Source organism: Ascaphus truei, chromosome 3, assembly GCF_040206685.1.
Source record: "Ascaphus truei isolate aAscTru1 chromosome 3, aAscTru1.hap1, whole genome shotgun sequence".
Classification (NCBI taxonomy): Eukaryota; Metazoa; Chordata; class Amphibia; order Anura; family Ascaphidae; genus Ascaphus; species Ascaphus truei.
In genome coordinates, this window is record NC_134485.1 from 401,379,864 (window position 1) to 401,399,041 (window position 19,178).

Genomic DNA, 19,178 nt, shown 5'->3' on the forward strand with positions numbered 1-19,178 from the left:
CACTCAATCCCCACACGCACTGTCAATCCCCCCACACACACTCAATCCCCCCACACACACTCAATCCCCACACACACTCAATCCCCACACACACACTCAATCCCCACACAAACACTCAATCCCTACACACACTCAATCCCCCCCCACACACACACACAACCCCCCCCCCCCACACACACACACACACACACACAACCCCCCCCACACAAACTCAATCCCCACATACACTCAAATCACCACACACACACTCAATCCCCACACACACACACACAAATTCAACCCCCCCCCCACACACACACAAACTCAATCCCCCTCCCCGCCCCCCACACACACACACTCAAATACACACACACACTCAAATACACACACACAAACACACACTTTCTCCAGGGGGGGCGATATGCTCCGATCCCCCAACCCCCCATGCTGCTGAAAACTGGTGTGGGAAGCAGACAGGAAGAGAAGGAGGGGCTGTCTGTGCAGAGAGAAGCCCCGCCCCCTCTTCAAGACACAGACACATAGAAGCAGCAGCACGGAGCTTCTGGCCGCCCCCTGCACAGCTCTGCCCACCCCCAGGTTTCCCTGCAAGCAGCCCGCGCCCCCCCTACAAAACCGTGCGCCCCCCCAAGGGGGCGCGCCCCACAGTTTGTGCACCGCTGATGTACGGTACGGCACACCTGTGAGCATGGGACTTGTATATGGGACAAGGGTTAATACACAGCTATCCAGCGGACACACTTTTCACCTTACGCAAAGCTCCCTCAAATGAATACCTCCCCTCAATCCGTTCCAATATACCATTTCTCATGAATGGCACACCTGTGGGCATGTGACAAGGGCTAATACACACAGCTAACAAGCTGACCCACTTTTCACCTTCTGCAAAAGGTACTTCAAATGAATAATATATACCCTCAAGCAATCAATTTTTCTTTAGTCTGCTGCCACCACCACCAATGGGATAAAAAAAAAAAAAGAACGTAGAGTCTTTGGTCTCTGTTTATTATGAGAACGTATGCACTTAACACAAAAATCTGTTACAGTAAAATGTGTCTAAAATGTAAATTACTCTATACAGCATGCAACAGTTCAAATCAAAGCCCAAATAATTACTTATTAAAGTTTAGCTTTAATATATAAAAAGGTCAGTGCTTAGTTTACAGAAAAATATTATTACAAGAACATACAGTACAGTATAAAATGCAGGCAGTTTATTAAAATAAAAAATCATTCAAAGTAGGATCTAACTTACGTTATCACATAACATTGATCAGATCTTATCCCAAAAGGTCTTGAGTGAAAATTGAGATTTCACGTGTTCCTGCATGAGCACTCCCTTAGTTGAAATCTACGTCATAATTACAATGCAGGATTTATGTTCTAATTCTGTTAATTGAAATCAACATAAGCCCACCTTTCAGGGTATGGTATCAAACCACCCCTTTCAATTTTTACAACTTTAAGCAAGAAACCCTTTCTTTTGTCTTTTAGACTTTGTATCAATATATAAAAGACTTCATAACTTTGTTTCTATAATACTTAGACAAACACAATTTTCACTGTTGCTTCTATGTACTTGATATGAACGCCTGAATATGAAATATGACAACCAGCTTTTATTTTTGCATGAGAAACAGATGTCTGTTCCTGGCACCTCCTGAAGTGTTTGGAATCATTTGTTTGTCACATTGCAACTGTTACAAATATCTATTTGTTATTCTTTTGAATTGCTATGAGGCTTAGGATATTTCACATTTATGAAAGGTACACAGTTTTGGAGTGTTGTCTTGGTCACACACCGTCATACTCCTCAGATCACCCACAGAATGCCTTTCAAGGTATAGTTTAAAAGTTTATAGTTTAAAGGTTTCCATTTATTCTAGTGTTAGCCATATTTCCATCCCACCACTTACAAAACCAGATACCCTTATCCCTCGATCAGCATATAAAACTAAGCATGGACAGCGGTTTGTCCCGCCATAAAACAATTCAGATATTTTTAAGATAATTTATAACCAACATTAAAATCTGAAGTGCCAGGTTGATTAAAATACTTAATACTTTTTGCCATTTCCATTACAGCCAGTTAGAGATAATATATGATTATCCATAATAGTCACGTCACACAGCTACTTCTGGGGCTGCCTGCACTTCCTATCAGTGAAACATCCTGTGTGTGCAAATTTTTCTCTGTATTGCTGCTTTTTTGATACGTTGAAGAAGCAACTTGTTAGACCAAAAGGAAAACGTCAGTCCTTAATTTTCCTTGATTTAATTTGTGAGTGTTGATCCAGTTTGTTTTTTGTACACTTATATGCATATGCATATGCATCTTGCGGTATAGATGCAGGACCAGAGCACCTCTAACTGAATTTTATTAAGACAGTGTGAGTGTTGGTTCATTTTATTTTTAAATGCTTTATTTATACTGTACATACATAAAGAGAATATAAAATGAGAGAGAGACATTTACACAAGCCGTTAATAATTCCAATGAGATTCTCTTTACCTCATTTCCATTCTCATCAATAATTGAGATGTAATTGGGATTTGTGTCATTTGGATATGACAGGAGAATATCATAATGAGCCAATTCAACTTTATCCAATCCATAGTTTTTCCACTGGGCTTGAATTTGCTTTGCTAGCTGAAAATTTCGTTCTGTTCCTGCTAGATGAGGGAGTCGTGTGAAGTTGCTAAAAAGAAAAAGAATACGTCAGTGGTATTTAAAAGAAGCCTGGGAATTGCCCCTGCCCGTTCCATTGAATCAGTTGTAGAAGTGTCTTGAAGGACTCCTGCCATTCATTTAAAAGCACTAATGTTTTTACTTCAATTATATCATAACACTGAAGAATGGCTTCTTTTTATACTGTAATGACACCGTATTAAAGCAAAAAGACATACAGAGGATTCCATAGAGTGAAAGCACTTCTGATAGATGCACATTTTAGAACTGCAAATATGATCATCCGTTCACATTTCTGAGGAACAGTAGCTCAAATAGAGGCAGGTAAACTAATATGTTCCAACCACGTGTAGCTAGGTAACCCCCTGGGTTACTAATTTCCCTGCCTAATACATAAGTCCTGGTACCAGTGCAGGCAGTGTTAGGGTTAAATCTGCCCTACTGTAGTAAGCTGTTCCCTTGAGTGACGGGGGGGTGGCTTATGGCCTGGGTACTGCCCATACGGGGCTGAGACCTGGAGCCCCTCCCCTGGTAACATAAATGGGCTGCATCTCCAAATGTAGTAGTTGTAGAAGTGTGGAGCCAGGGCTCTGTTCACCTTCTATCTCCTCCCTCAGGGGAGTGGGAGTATCTACCCCATACTCCACCAGGGAGTGTGGGAAACAGAGATAGAACTTTGGGGTATCATGCCCTGGGGGTTAAGTCTGGGAACAAGAGAATAGCAAGCTAAGAGGTGACACTCCACTGGGTTTTGTAGGGTCCAGTGGAGATAATCTCTTTTGCTACACAGAGAAGAGGGCGTACTGATGTATGCTGAATGATGTCAGTATGCTGCGGCTGTGCTATAAAGAATAAAAACCCAAGTAATCTGTTTTATACTCTTGCCTGAGGCTGCAGTTCTTCAGGGGGTGGGGGAGAGTGTTTTCCGCAGGGGACTGCACCTATCTGCGATAGGCCCTGTAGGAATGGAGGCACTGCACCACCGAGAAAAGAAATATCCGAGCGCCGAAAGCCTGTACTGTCTATCCCCCAAAACATCGGCAGATGCTCAGGGCCTTCTGTGAGCCTAACAGGTAGCACCAATCGCAGGTAACAGTAGAGATCTCCCGTCAGGTGGTGGAACACCGGTTACACACGTGAAATACAAAAAAGCAAGTGAGTAAGGCTTCGTCCCCAGTGGCCGCAGCTGTGTATGCGTGACGGCATGCGCGGTCACACAAAGTCCAGCCTTCTACGGGGCAGGCCCCAGTCGGCGTGTGTGTGTGGGCACACAAGGCACGATGCGCGGTCGCCTTTGCCAAAAGACAAGATTTTTGTCTTTTGGTGCGCCGGCAGATCATTGGCTACGTCGCCTGCGGTTCAGCTGATGAGGGCGAAACAGCCGCGGGACATCATGGACATGCTCCCGCCGTGCCTTCGCCACGAATCCCCGTCGCGAGTTGCCTGAAGTCCATCAGGTCGCACTGATGCCGGGAACGAGTGCCACCAGGCACCCTGTCGCGTGCGCCACACGCTCACTGGGGCGGTAGCCTAACTGAGAAATACATGGCTCAATTCACTCAGCTTAATTAAACTTGGACAAATAAACAGGAAGGGCAATTTATTTATTCACTATGCAAAATGCAAATATAACTTGGTAACTGAGCTCATTAGCATAGGGATAATGTCAGTTTATTTCATGATAGCTTAAAACAATATGTTACAATATATGTTAACTGTTACATCTTGGAAGAAATGAACAAACATTGGCGTTCATTTTTCCAGCAGCCATATGAGGGAAAAAAACAAACAAAAGAAATATGGCTGTCTGGAGGCGTTTTGTCACTTGTGAGCTCACAGGTCCCAAATCCTCTCTTTCTTAACTTGTTGAAACAACCGCAAATATAATCTCCACATTACATTCAATGGTTCCCTTTTACTCCAAAAGAAAGAAACGTCTGTGGATTGTTTGTTTACAGCTGAACATTTTCTCTCATTACATCTCATTTCCATTATTCAAAAAAGTCTGCTGTTCTCTCCATCTGAGCTACTATACTTTCTGATAGTCACTTCCTGTCTATTTCTAGGGTTGTCTGCCAACCAATTAATGAGGAGCTCTGTCACAGCCTCAATCCCTTCATGTGGATGTCCATCAGATAATTGGTCTCTTTTTTGTTTCTCTGCAAACAATATTTCGGTGATTGTCTCAAACCATTGTTACGCCATCACTTATTTGGACATATCTCCCTTAAAATCTCTAGTCATTAATATGCCCAAAGAAATAGTTAAACTATTGTCCCCCGATTTCTACTACTTCAAATGGAATGAAAAATCAATTCATCCAGCTTACCCACGCCTACTCCTCACTATACCAAGCAAAATTCCCATCCTTACCAGCCCCGCCCCCCAATTTAAATAACCGGTTAAAATTCCAAATACAATGGATCGGACGTATCAACGCGATAAAATGAATCTACTACTTAGGATTTTCTACCTCTTTAACACGTTACCCATCCCAATCAGACACACAGATATAAAGGATTTAAAAACGAAATTCTCCCAATTGATATAGAACAACAAACAACCTAGAATTAAAAGACAGATCCTCCACAAATCGTCACACGCTGGAAGCCTCACCCTGCCATGCTTCTTAGCATATAACAGCCCAAACTAGCCAGATGCGGCATAGTGACCCAAAACAGAAAATCTGGGTCCAAATCGAAGGCCTCGCATACACCCTACTTCCCATCAACAAATTCCTCTGCTTGACAGACCTCCGCTATGTTAACTCCCAAGTCTCGCTCCCAACTGTCAAACATTCTATAAAATGCTGGAAATGTATACGATATAAACATGGCCTTACATCTAAAAATTCCCTGCTCACCCCACTTACTGGGAAACCTGACCTCCTCCCTGGCCTGATGCATGCTCACTATAAGATCTTGACCCCCCAAAGGCATAGAGAGAATGAACCACCACTGGGTAAAAGGCAAAATGATCTCTTTCACTGAACTCTCCTCACTCCACAGCTTTCCAAACTCAGAATTCTTTCATTTCCTCCAATTGAGGATCTTTATCCAACAATACCACCCAGCCTCATTTCATGTATGAGCTAAAGTGGCCGGAAAAGTCGCATACCGACATTGTACAAAAGCTTATTTAATAACCCCAATTTTGACAAACCCAGACCTATTGAACAGTGGGAGTCAGGTTTAGAATATGTATTGGAACCAGATGATTTTAATTACATATTTGAAGCAATCTCCAAACTTCCATACTGTATGCGTAACTGTTAAAAATAATGCATACAAACTCCTAATGCACTGGTATCAAACCCCAATCAGACTAGCCGCTATGTATCCAACGTAATCTCCATTATGTACCAGAGGCTTTGGGCAAAGAGGTAACTTCATGCATACTGTATGTGGTGATCGTGCCCCGAGGTTGTTAAACTCTGGTCCAAAGACTAAAGACTTGTGAACAATATCAGTTTTCTATGGGCCCACGTGATGAGGAAGCTTTAACCTTTGCCTGGATACTATCGCCACAGGTAAGTATCTCAGGAAGCAGGGGTTCCCTGGAGATGAAATGAATGGGGATCAGCTCCGTAGACCTCCTGCTTCAAACCTATGTTAAAAAATAAGAAAATTTAAAAACGGTTTGGATGGATCCTTTATAGAAACTGTCAGGGTTACAGGGCCTGGCTTTACAGTTACAGGATGATCCAATCCAGTTTTTATTTTTTTTCCTAAGAATAATTTTCTAAGTTACTTTGAGTAAGAAAAATAAATTAAAAACAGATCTTTTACCTCTGACATGGGTTTAGCTCTTTTCTGGAAAGGTGGTTTTAAGGAATATAATGATGTTGAACAGTTTGCCAAGGTGAGGATTTTAAAACTTGTTTACAGTACTGCGTGTCATTTCAGGTTAGAAGCATTAGGAAAGCAATAAACATTTAGGAGGGAGAAATTCACAACATACAAATATTTGTATTTCAATAAATAAACTTACTGAAGAAACTGTTTTATGTTTTCTGCTTTCATTTCATCCCAGAATGTTTTCCTCAGATTTTGATGTGTTTGGGTGGGGTTCATGTCTCCGCTGGGTTTTGCAAACCATCCTACAGTAAATGTAAAATAAAAAAATTAAAAAAACCATGCCAATCAGTATATCTCTAACGTGAAACTGTAAATTCAAATCTGTTCAAATTCCTATTCCAAAGAGAATTAGCACAAACGTTATTTCTTTATCATTGAATACACTGTTGCTTCTGGTAAGCAATTTAATTTTAATATTTATTTTTTTCAGCACTTTCTATAAAGGATTCACATATTGCAAATATGAATAATTATAACAAAGTGAAATAAAAAAATCAACACAAAAATGTACCAGATGTTTAAGCTAACTTGTACATCAGATAACATGTATCAGAGTTTTTATTCAGTGTAATGTCTTCCAGGAGCATGTAGCTCATACCAAGTTTTCAAAGACCAAGAAAAAATACAGCAGCTTCCGTTTCCTCTGTTTCTTATTGCATCATAAAACTGTAGGAGTACAATTGTATGTGTGAAAGATATATGGCGCAACAGGAAAATATTGGTGTCCATTCAGTGCATGACATATCAGACGCAACGGACGGTTTTAGACTGCTTGCCAAGGAAAATTTGTGGCCATCTTGCAGTAACTCGTGTGATGGTCCAGAGCAGGCTGAAATGGCCCATCAAAAACAAACAAGCATAGGGGGAGTAAGGGATTAGAGAAACATGCAAGAAATCAGTAAGGCGATAAGACAGTACCAGAAGTGCTTATATGGTGGACAAGGGGCAAAATACACAGGATACTATTGTACTTACACGGCCATGTGTAAGTAGAAATGGTAAAAGGTATCTTTGGTAGAACAATTCTAGCCCCTCCAAGCGCTGGTGCAGGTGAATCAATGGTGCATAAGGATATAAATATATATATAAATACTCACACGGCCCAGTGTGAGTAATTACAGAGGGTAGGTATCTTTGGGGTTAACTTAACCCATCCACAAGTAATAGCTGGACATGGGAGACTGCCCTCAAACGTGCCGTCAGCAAGGGACTCACTCCCCAGTCTTGGTCGTCAGTCAGGGTCTCACCCCGGTGTTGCAGTGTAGGGGGGGACAAGTGAGGCACGATATCAGAGGTGTTTTAAAAAATGGCATTTATTAGTTAAAATACAAAAGTGAACTCACATACATAAAAGGTGCACCCCTGGCCTCCACACGCAGTCCAGGATCAAGCTTTAGCAGCGATTTGCACCGTTCCCGCGTCCGGGATGCAGGAGGATGGGACTTTCCTGCTTGGTTGCAAAAGCTGCTGCGATCTGGCTACGGAAGCCTCCGTGGGACAAAATCAGCTACTATTTTGAGCAACGCGTTTCGCCGAGTAATCGGCTTCCTCAGGCTCATATGATGACATAGGGGGGGTCTTGCCTGTTTATATAGACCCTCCTGTGTACTTAATTACTAATTGAAACGGGCTGTTTATCTCAAACCCTTAATTACATTGAATTCAACTTGACTATACATATTTCATTTCTATACAGATATTCTCAGTCTTGGTTCCCATTCATTACTAACCATATGCATATTGCACAGCTTATGTTAAATTATTCATATTCTGCAGATTGAGCCCTCAGATACTCAATAATTACAAATGTCCGTAAGTACCATATAGAGAGCACAGCTCCTATGGAATTAGGTCGTTAACATAACCATAAATAAATAATTTAATCAATACCTCATTAAATCCATCTCACTGTTAATTAAACAACATCCTAGAGTCACAATTTTATACAATCATCTCTAAAATCACCATTGCAATGCTCATTAAAATAGGTGCAAACTTACACCATAATTAAAACCTACAAATTAATAACACAAAGCTATGTATATAAACAATTTATTAAACACTTTTTAATTAATAAACACTTCTTAAAAGGATCATCTCTACTTCATGTGATCCACAATAAGTGACATGATATTTTTATTAAAAATGGACATATTCAAACGCTAAAAAAATATTTAAAAAATATATTTAAAATATATATATATTCATATCTGAAAAAAGGGGGGAAAGAGACAAAGACATGGAACTAGTTAAATATCTCAAATAACAGTTGTCCCTTTCTTCCTCAGTAGGGCTAATGATAAATTACATTGCTTCAGTAAATAAAAACACCATTGAGGATCCCAGGTATCATACTCGGTTTAATTAAATGCTGCAATATCTAGGTCGACGTTAAGACCCGCAGGGGACAGGGACTTTAATCGATAGATCCAGAACGTCTCCCTCTGTCGGAGACGCCTCAATCTATCCCCCCCTCTCCAGTTTTCAGTGACCACCTCTACTCCTCTATAGAGTAGTCCTGATGGGTCCCCCCCATGATATTGGATGAAATGTAGGGGCACACTGTGGGTGGTCAGACCCCTCCTTATGTTGCCCACGTGCTCCAGTATGCGGACCCTAAGACTTCTTGAGGTCCGGCCCACATACTGTAGTCCACACGGGCATTCAAGCATATATACCAAAAAATTGGTTCTGCAGTTAATAAGTTGTGTTGTCTTAAAAACCTCTTTGGTGACATTCGAACAGAAGTGTATTTTGTCTGTCAGTGCGTGTTTGCAGGCTTTACATTCAAAACACCTGAAGAATCCCACTGGTTTTGGCAGCCAGTTCTTACCCTGGGTCTCTGTTTCCCTCCTGTAAACACTCGGTACTAGTTTATTCTTAATATTCTCCGCCCTTTTAAAGATAACACGGGGTACTTCAGGCAGATGGTCTTTCAATACCGTGTCCTTACACAACACATGCCAGTGTTTGTTTAAAAAATTTCTGATCTTATGGGCTTCATTGTTATATCTTGTAATAAAGGGCACCACATAATTTACGTTATCCCTTTTCTGTTTAGGCACCATCATTTGATCTTTATTAAGGTTCAGGGCTCTCGAGCGTGCTTTCTCAATCACATCTTGTTTATAGTGACTTTCCTCAAATCTTGATTCCAAGATTCCTGCCTGCTCTTTAAAAACTTCAATCTCTGTGCAGTTACGCCTGATTCGCCTGAATTGACCATATGGTATGTTGTTTAACCATGTATGGTGATGGCAACTGCTATTTAACAGAAAATTATTGGCATCAACTTCCTTGAAATAAGTCTTGGTCTTAATGACGTTGTCTTCGATGTAAATGGTTAGATCAAGGAAGTTGATGCTCTTTGTGCTTATCTCCGATGTGAAACTTAAATTAACACTGTTCTCATTGATATGAGTTAAAAAGAGGTTGAGACTTTCCTCATCCCCTTGCCAGATGATAAGCACATCATCGACGTACCTCCTCCAGAGGACCAGGTTTGCTCCATATGGGTTCTCAGACCAAATATTGGTCTCCTCCCAATGTGCCATGAAGGTGTTGGCATAGCTCGGAGCAAACCTGGTCCCCATAGCTGTCCCACACCTCTGCAGAAACATGGACCCATCGAACCAAAATAAATTATGTGACAGAATAAATTTAATTCCATCTAGCAGGAAACGTTTCTGTTCCTGTGGAACTGAAGGGTCATTCTCCAAAGCGAACGCTACTGCTGCACACCCATCCTCGTGCCTAATCGACGTATATAATGACGTAACGTCACAGGTTGCCAATATGTAATTCTCCTGCCACTGTATTGTGGACAGTGTATTCAAGACCTGTAAGGTGTCCTTTAAATAAGCCTTAGCACTAATTGCATATTTTTGCAGGTATATGTCTACGTATTCTGAGAAGTTCTGAGTAAAGGATCCGATACCCGAAATGGCCCATCAGATTATCACAGCGGGGGTCTCTACGTTTGAATGGGACTTGCAGCCCGGTAGGATTCACAAAGCGTGAGTCCCATTCAAATGCTGGGACCCCGCTGTGTTAATCTGATTTAATCTGATGCGCCATTAATCTGGCTGCAGGAATCTCGCAGTGTGGGATGGGTTTAAGTGCAGAATTCTCAAGGCTACTGTATCAATTTCAGGTGTTTAAAAGCCAGAACACTAAAATGCCATTTTATGCACTTGGCTGCACTTGCGTCTTAAGGCGGTATGGTTGGAAGCAATCCCGCGCCATGACATGGGTATTCCGAGGTATAAACCGCATGATTTGTTAAAATAATGGCCGCTGAATCTGTACAACCGGCAGTTGCAGCTGTATCTTAACTGAATTTCATGTAATGGGGCATATGTCTTAGGCTGCGTCCATGGTTATTGATTGCGTGCTGAGGCGCGCGGAGGCTGAGGGAAAGCGGATGCTTTCCCTGGCCTTAGACCACGCGCCGTCCAGGGGCGTGTTGGGGGCGTGTCAGGGAGCTGGTTCATGTGACCGGCCCTGCGCTCCGGCAAGCGCGAAAATTTAACATTTTGCTAAGACTTATATAATACATAATACATACATACATAATACATAAGCGCTGACCATGTCCGAGGCCTTAAGCCTTTGAGTGATGGGGGTGTTTATACCTCTGAGTGCTATGTTGACGTTTTTAATGCTAGCTATGTTCAAGCCTCAATAAATAATATTCTTAAAGCTGCAGACCAAGCAATGTCCCACATGTGTTATTTTTTAATAAATCATTTCTGTACTATGAAATAGTAAATACAATACTTGTAGCATCTAAAAAAAAATCTAAACCAATAACTGAATGTCATTTTTAATGTATTATAATGTAACAAGCATTTTTTGTTTCTCTACCAACCATTTACAAAGTCACATCCCCTTCCTCTTTTGAGACAGGCTCTGGCACATCCCTTTTTGAGCTCTGCCCTCTCTCTAGCAGTGCACCAATTGTATTTAGTGACTGCCTGGTCACATGATCTTCCCCACAGAACTTTGCATCTTTGGTCCTCTTCTGCTGCACTGACAGCCATTTAGTGAACCCTTGAGCCAAATCTTCTTTGATCGATCACAGGAGATTGGATTAATCAGCAACTTAGCTAATTACTTATTGTGAGGATTGTATTGATGCACATATTAAAAGGAAAAAATGGCAGCTTTTACTTTATTTCATATAGAGCTTTTCTCCCAATGGGACCCAAAGTGCTTTACAATTACAGTATAGTGCATGGTATGCAGCACATAGGAACTTTTACAGACACAGTAATGTATCTGCTCTTGCATGCACTATTAGAGAGGGTTGAGGTTCCTTACAATGCATCTGATCTCAGACGCGCTATTAGACAGGGTGGAGGTTCCTTACCATGCATCTGATCTCAGACGCACTATTAGACAGGGTGGAGGTTCCTTACAATGCATCTGATCTCAGACGCGCTATTAGAGAGGGTTGAGGTTCCTTACAATTACATGTGGCCTCTACCTATAGTCCTTATGTCCAGTCAACGTCCAATTTAAGGCAATATCAGGGGACAAGGAGTTGTATAACTATAACGTCACTGCCTTTAACCCATTTCAGACCCCAGTGACAAATCTATATGACCTTGAGCAAGTCCCGTTATCTCCCCGTAAGGGAGAGGTACTGTGTGAACATTTGCTCATTAGATGGGTGTAAATAAATCTTCCACCTTTCAATATCTATCCAATACTCCACGATCCAGTTCTTTTCTCAATGTATTCAGAGACAATAGAAAACATCTTTCACAGCATCATTTCAGTCAGTTGCATATAGAATTTAGTTATATAGAGTGGAGAATACTGAGTTTTAGCAATTTTTATACGTAAATTTTAGCAATACCGTTTCTCTCACTGTCAGCCAAAATGTTCTTAGTTAATCATCAACATTTGAACACTTTCTTCATTTTGCAATATTTACTTTGATTTACAAGACTCTCTTATTCTGTGACTAAATAAATATAGTTAATCCTATGTTCCTAATCTCTTACGACCCATCTCTATTGTCTTGTCTTACTAACTATTTAACTAACCTTGATTCCAAACTCATGATCATATATTATTCAACTCAGCAGACTTTAAACATACCAAGTTTCTTAAATCACATAAAGCATTCCTACACCTGTCTGTCTTAGACTGATTTATCTTCGCATCTTTGCAGAGGCATCTTATCATTTTCCAACATCATTTCTAATTTCAGACTAAATTACTTATTTTAACTAGTTACGTGCTGAATATATATGTATATAGACTATAGCATCTTTATTATATAGGCTTAATCTTCCTATCTTCAAGGTAGAGGGAGAGATCAATGATTATGTAATTTATATATTTATATATCATACACATTTTTAGTTACGGTGGGTGAAAAAGGCGACAAGAAACCTCCACCATATATATGCTATATGGTGGAGGTTTCTTGTTGCCTTTTTCACCCACCATAACTTAAAATGTGTATGGTAAACCCTACAGCCTTGAAACTTGGGAAGCCAGCAGTGCAACCAACCTCAAACTGATGAGACCCATTAAGGTTGAGACATGTCTGTGATTGGGTTCTCTGGCTTTGTATCTAATTCCCATGCTGTGTTTAAAAGCTGTTTAAAAGCTGTATAAACAGTGAGCATTAGCATATAAGGGTTCCATGTAAAAATGGATTTCAGTCAAAAGGTGACACGATGTGCTCATTTGCATGTCAATTTGCAGAATCCCTTGCTGCAGTGGGAGCACTGTATGCTAGGTAATAATGGTGAAAGGCAGAGTTGCAGACCTGTCTAAGACATGTGAATGTGCTCACAAGTGATCTTTTTATTATATATACAGTATGAAACAACTGAAAAATGAACAGCGCACACTCATAGTGCATATAGAGTATTAAAATATGGACAAGGTCCACTAGCGAAATAAAATATAAATCACAATAAGCATACAGAAATAAAAAAAGTCAAACAGGTGGAGCTGATTGATAAGCATAAAGAGAATGATATGAGCCTTGAGGGCTAAATGTCTCTGAGGATCAAGTAAATGTCAATTGACAAATGTGTAGGTGCGTGTACACAGGCAATGGAGTCCCGTGTGGTTCAATGCGGTGAAAAAAGGTGGGGTTAACTCCAGCAGCACAGATAACTGAAAATCCAGAAGGTGTAAATGTCCCTCTACTGCTGTGGGAAAGATCCAACATGACTGATGAACACATAACATGCGCCCGTCAGCTGGAACCACAGAGACTATGAATGAGAGCAATATATATATATATACACATATATATATATATAGATATATATATATATCTATATATATATATATATATATCCCCTGAAAGATGCCTTCAATTAACATCTGTGCAGAAAAAGGATCACACGTGAGATACCTAGCATTTATGCTGATAGGAGTAATTTAAATATACTTTGGCTATCCTAGTAGCATATGTCCCTGGTATCTCAGGTGTGCTCCTTCTTGTACACAGGGGATATATACTGTATAGCACTCTCTCCTTGTGCTACCCTGGATGGACTTTAGTGCATATACGATGTTGGGAGGAAGGCCTCTTTTCCATATGATTAGCACTAACAGTCTAAAAAATATAACCATGCATTATTTAAAGCAGCAAGAGTACATCCCCCCCATTTCTTTTTTTGTATATGTATAACATGTGACAATGTATAATTGTGCATTCTTACCTAACCTGGAAAACGTTTGGTGCTCCTGTTATAAATCTGTCAAAACCCTGATTGTGTACCTAACAGAATGTCCGTCCTTTCAGTTTCAATGAATCCTTCAGTCAGTGAAACTCAGCAGCCACAATCTATCTGGATATTACTACAGTAACATTATCTATTGATACAATTTGCAGCTCAAACGGCTGGGATCATTGGTAACAAATTATCACAAACAGGAAAGTGTTGCCAAGATCTTGCACTGCTGGGGAGGTGGGCTAAACCCTGCTATGGAAATCAAAGGATGAATAATAATAACAAAATATAGTAACATCTAATACTACAGAACTGATTTACTTAATAAAAAACCCCATAACATTTCACGTTTTGCTGCTTTAAGGAGTAGCACTAGGCTAATGGTAGGTTATTTGCATTAGTGCATCGACATTATGATTAAACTAACGTTAATTTAGGTTAACGTTAAGTTAAATAGCCTAACGGAGCTTAGGGTAGTTTATACTCATGTTATTATTTCAATTTCTTATGTAGCACTGACATAGAATTTTGAACATACTGTAGTAGAACATAGAATCATGCAAATACAATACACCCATGCTCCAGATAGCTTGCAATCTAATATTTAGTGTCTCGGCCGTAAAGTGACTTAAAGTGAGCAATTTATTACAGCAGAAGTCCCCCTACCAGCCCTCACCCCTCCCCCCTCTCTCTCTTTTTCTGTTTACAGGATGGGAACCCTGGGATCCCTGAAGCTGAACAAGCAATTTTCAGCTCAGTGGACCCCCTTGTTCCCAAGATGGATACCAGTAAAGGGGGCCAATAGCAAGCCACAGCTTTTGAAGATATATGGGATTGGAGATACAGATATATATGGAGATAGACCTACCATGTATATAAATACCAATATATATATATATATATATATTTCATATTTTATAATCACTCCAATATATACTCATATACTGTATAGTATGTATATATGTTGCTCTTTAAAATGCAAAGGTAATACGAATACATGGAGACTTTGTTGGTTCTCCTTTTACCTTTTAGGCTGTTAGTGCTCTCCGGAATCTGCTGTGTGAGAAGCAACAGTAGATTATTGGCCACACATTCCTGAATATCAATAAATACATGTAACCATACTTCACCTATTATGAATCCCAGAAGAATAAATACGACTGCGCCAGAAGCCAGAATGAAGAAGTTGCGCGCGCCGTAGCCTTTGGCTACTGTGCCCCCTTCATGTTCCTCACTGCTAAGGAGCCTTAACATTTTCACTTATTCACAGGGAGGCCTTAAGCAGGGAGAGAGGAATCAGAGAACACAGAATCTGCTGCATGTCAGCATACTGGAGTCTTTTAATGACTTAAAGTTGCTATCCTAAGAAGTTAACTCTGATCCCTCCCTTTCTCTTATGTATGCCAGGCTGTGTAGGTCAAAGTTCTCTGCTGATTCCTGCGCATTTTATTAACTCCGGAAGTGCTAGAATAATTCTAAATAATAAGTATTCCAGTTTCCTGAACTTAGAATTATATTATAATACATTCCTCCTACAAGTCGGCCCAACAATGTTTATATTTATTCAAAAGATAGGCACATTTTGCACCTAAAATAAATAATTAGTCATTTTAATTTATTCAGCCATTTCTTGCTCACACTGAGACCACTGGGTTCATTTTCTAGGAGAAAGGAAAACTTTTCCCAAGAAATATGTTACACAGCTACTCTGTATGTATGGGATGAATCACTGCACAAAGTTCCATCTGTCAGTTTTGTGGCATTTAAATGTCTTTACGCATGCTAGCAGATATGACTTGTACAAATGTAGTTTCTATTTATACTCATTACATCGTTATATTATTTTTTTCATGATAAATCTCGTTCACATTGCAATGCTTTGCTGATCCCTCCAGCAATAACAGGGTAGACTTACTTAGGGCGACACAAACAAACCCTTTAACTTGTTATCCAGTTTATACGGCATGTCAGCTCAACAGCGACAAGAACATTACAGTTGCCAATATGATAAAAGACAGATTGCAGCATCACATTACAACTAATGCTTGTCAGGTTCAGTTTGAGGTTCTGCCTTGGGTTTTAAAGTTTGCGGGGAAAAATGCCTAGGATAATGAGTGTGAATAGGAATGGATTGATTCAGCATGCAGTGTAATATGTATTAGGTTGTGGTATGTAGCTATATATATATATATATATATATATATATATATATATATATATATAGCAAATGGAAATATTACTGTATGCTCATTTACATGTCTTAGACAGGTCTGCAACCCTGCCTTTCACCATTATCACCCAGCACACAGCACTTCCACTGCAGCAAGGGATTCTAGGAAAGGACATGCAAATGAGCACACAGTGCCACCTTTTGCTTCAAAACCATAAACATGGTTCCCTATAGGCTTGAGCTTGCTGCATGGTCACAGCTGTGAGCACAGCCAAGGTTAAGATGCATAGCCAGCAAACCCACCCAGAGACAAACTTTTTTGACCTTAATGGGTCTCATCAGTGTGGGGTTGGGTATACTGGCTATGCAAAAAATGAAGCAAAGGATAGGTTTTTCCATACTTAGTTAAGTTATGGTGGGTAAAAAAGGGACAAAAACCCTTCACAGCAAAGCATATAGCAAATGGAAATATTACTGTATGCTCATTTACCTGTCTAAGACATGCAAATGAGCATACAGTACTATTTCCATTTGCAATATGCTTTACTGTGGAGGGTTTGTCACTTTGTTTACCCACCATAACGTAATTAAGTATAGATATATAAGAAAAACAAATAAAGTAGCGCCAAAGTATTGGTAAATATAAACTCTAATAGTGACTAAAGTATCTAATAGTGAAGCTATACCATGTGTAAAAGCATATAAAAATATATAGGTTTTAAATAATGTGCAATAATAAAGTAATATATAAACATACAACACAGTAAATTCCACAAAAACTATATAAGTATGTGCACTAATGTGAGAAAAATGTGCATGAGAAAAAGAAAAAGAAAAAAGTCCAACCAGTCCTTTTAGATCAGTCCATAAATAGTAGACAATTGGTGCTGATATGGGGGTCTCCGGCTGCTCTCAAAATGGATGAACCACATCCAAAGGAAATCTAAAAGAAAAAAAGAGGAGAAAGCGCACGCCCCATAGCGTAAAATTGTACATTTAATGGTAAAAAGGAAGGGGGGGGGAAAGAAATACACTCACAAGAGTAAAAACAAATCAGGCAATTTGTGAATAATTCTCCACCATTCGGTTTTTCTGCAACAGGAGTCCACAGATCGAAGCTCCCTCAGGGCTGTAGGGCTGCTACCAGGAAACCGGAGATGTCATCACAGGAAAAATTCATCTTTATAAGTCCCAGAGATTGCCTCCAACACTTCAATGGCCGCCATATTGACTCGCGCTCAAAGCGGCCTCCTCGTGCGCATGCGTGAAGTCGTAGTGACGCAATGACGCAATGACGCAATGACGTTCCCTGACGCGTTTTGTCACTTTCTCAAAGGGCCCTTTGAGAACCCCTCCCTTCCTTTTTACCATTAAATGTACAATTTTACGCTATGGGGCGTGCGCTCTCTCCTCTTTTATTTTAAGTATAGATATATATATATATACATATACTGTATGTACTGCATGTGCATTTTAACTCACTTATGACATCACAGCTGACCAAAGGGCTAGAACTCCTTTCTAATTATAATGACCCCTCCTGACTGATAATGTTAAAACAATGGGATTACATTTTGGGTGGGTGCCAAGAACACAAATTAACATATAACACCTTGGTTGATCAATAGAAAGGAGAGATACAATAAAACACAAATTAACATATAACACCTTTGTTGATCAATAGAAAGGAATGTTAAGAAAACACAAATTAACACATGAAAGCCTTTGTAAAGAAAAGCAGTAAATACTAGAAAAACAAGTTGAGCCTTGGGACTGATTAAGGGGAGTGGTCGAACTGTATAAAAACGTTATGTTTGTCAGTGACTCGGCCTGTAACACTTTTCCATCTTGGTGTTAACGCTGTACTTGTAGTAGAGAAATAAAGCTCTGAACTTTGACAAGACCTACCCTGATCTTTTATCGTCAAGCCTTTCTTCATACTGCAGTGGACAATCTTTACCATACTCTTGTCAGTGATGGGATTCTGAAATTTTAGCAACCGGTTCTATCTCCCCTTACCAACCTTTCATAGTGAAAAATCACCATCATCAGCTTCTCCCCCTCATCATCATCAAATCTCCCCCAGCCCCTCTCATCATCATCATCATCATCATCATCATCATCATCATCATCATCATCATCATCATCATCATCATCATCATCATCATCATCATCATCATCATCATCATCATCAGATCTCCACCAGTCCCCCTCATCATCCTCCCCAGTTGCCCTCATCATCCTCACATCTCCCCCAAGCCCCCTCAGCATCCTCAGATCTCCCCTTCACACAAAGCCCCTCACATCTCTCCCTCACCTGTCCGGGCGGCGGGCGGTGTCTCCCAGCATGCTCCGACATCGCATGTTCCCCCTGCAAAGCTTCTCAATATGGTTGTGTGGCGTCACATGGCGCACGTTGCCATGACAACATGACGCCGCATAACGCCGTGACGTCACGCAGCGTCCCATTGCCATAGCAACAGGCTGTCACGTGATGCAGTTACGGCACGTGGCGTTCCCGTTGGCATGGAAACACGGTGCCATTTGATGCCGTGCGGCCATATTGAGAAGATATGCAGGGAAAAGATGCCGGAAGATGCTGGTAGATGCCGCTCGCCACCTGCCGCCAGGTGAGAGAATTAAGCACCAGTTCGGCGAACTTGTGGAATTTTAGTAACAAGTTCGCATGAACCGGTGTGAACCGGCTGCATCCCACCACTGCTCCTAGTGGATTAGCAAATGTGTCGGCATTGAAG

At 40.5% G+C, this 19,178-nt stretch overlaps 1 protein-coding gene across 3 annotated transcripts in view; it reads right to left on the reverse strand.

Moving 5' to 3' along the window:
* Positions 1 to 15,606, reverse strand: part of LOC142490359 (glutamate carboxypeptidase 2-like) — a 123,567-nt gene extending 107,961 nt beyond the window's left edge. For 2 of the 3 annotated variants that reach the window (XM_075592550.1, XM_075592546.1), the window contains exons 1-3: positions 15,383 to 15,606; positions 6,677 to 6,785; positions 2,510 to 2,696 (exon numbers count right to left, since the gene is read on the reverse strand). In XM_075592550.1, the coding sequence (XP_075448665.1) occupies positions 2,510 to 2,696; positions 6,677 to 6,785; positions 15,383 to 15,506 (420 nt within the window). In that variant the 5' untranslated portion in view covers positions 15,507 to 15,606. Of the gene's footprint in view, positions 1 to 2,509; positions 2,697 to 6,676; positions 6,786 to 7,640; positions 7,849 to 15,382 lie in introns of those variants that run through there. The other variant, XM_075592547.1, reaches the window with a different exon arrangement.
* Positions 15,607 to 19,178: the final 3,572 nt, after the last annotated feature.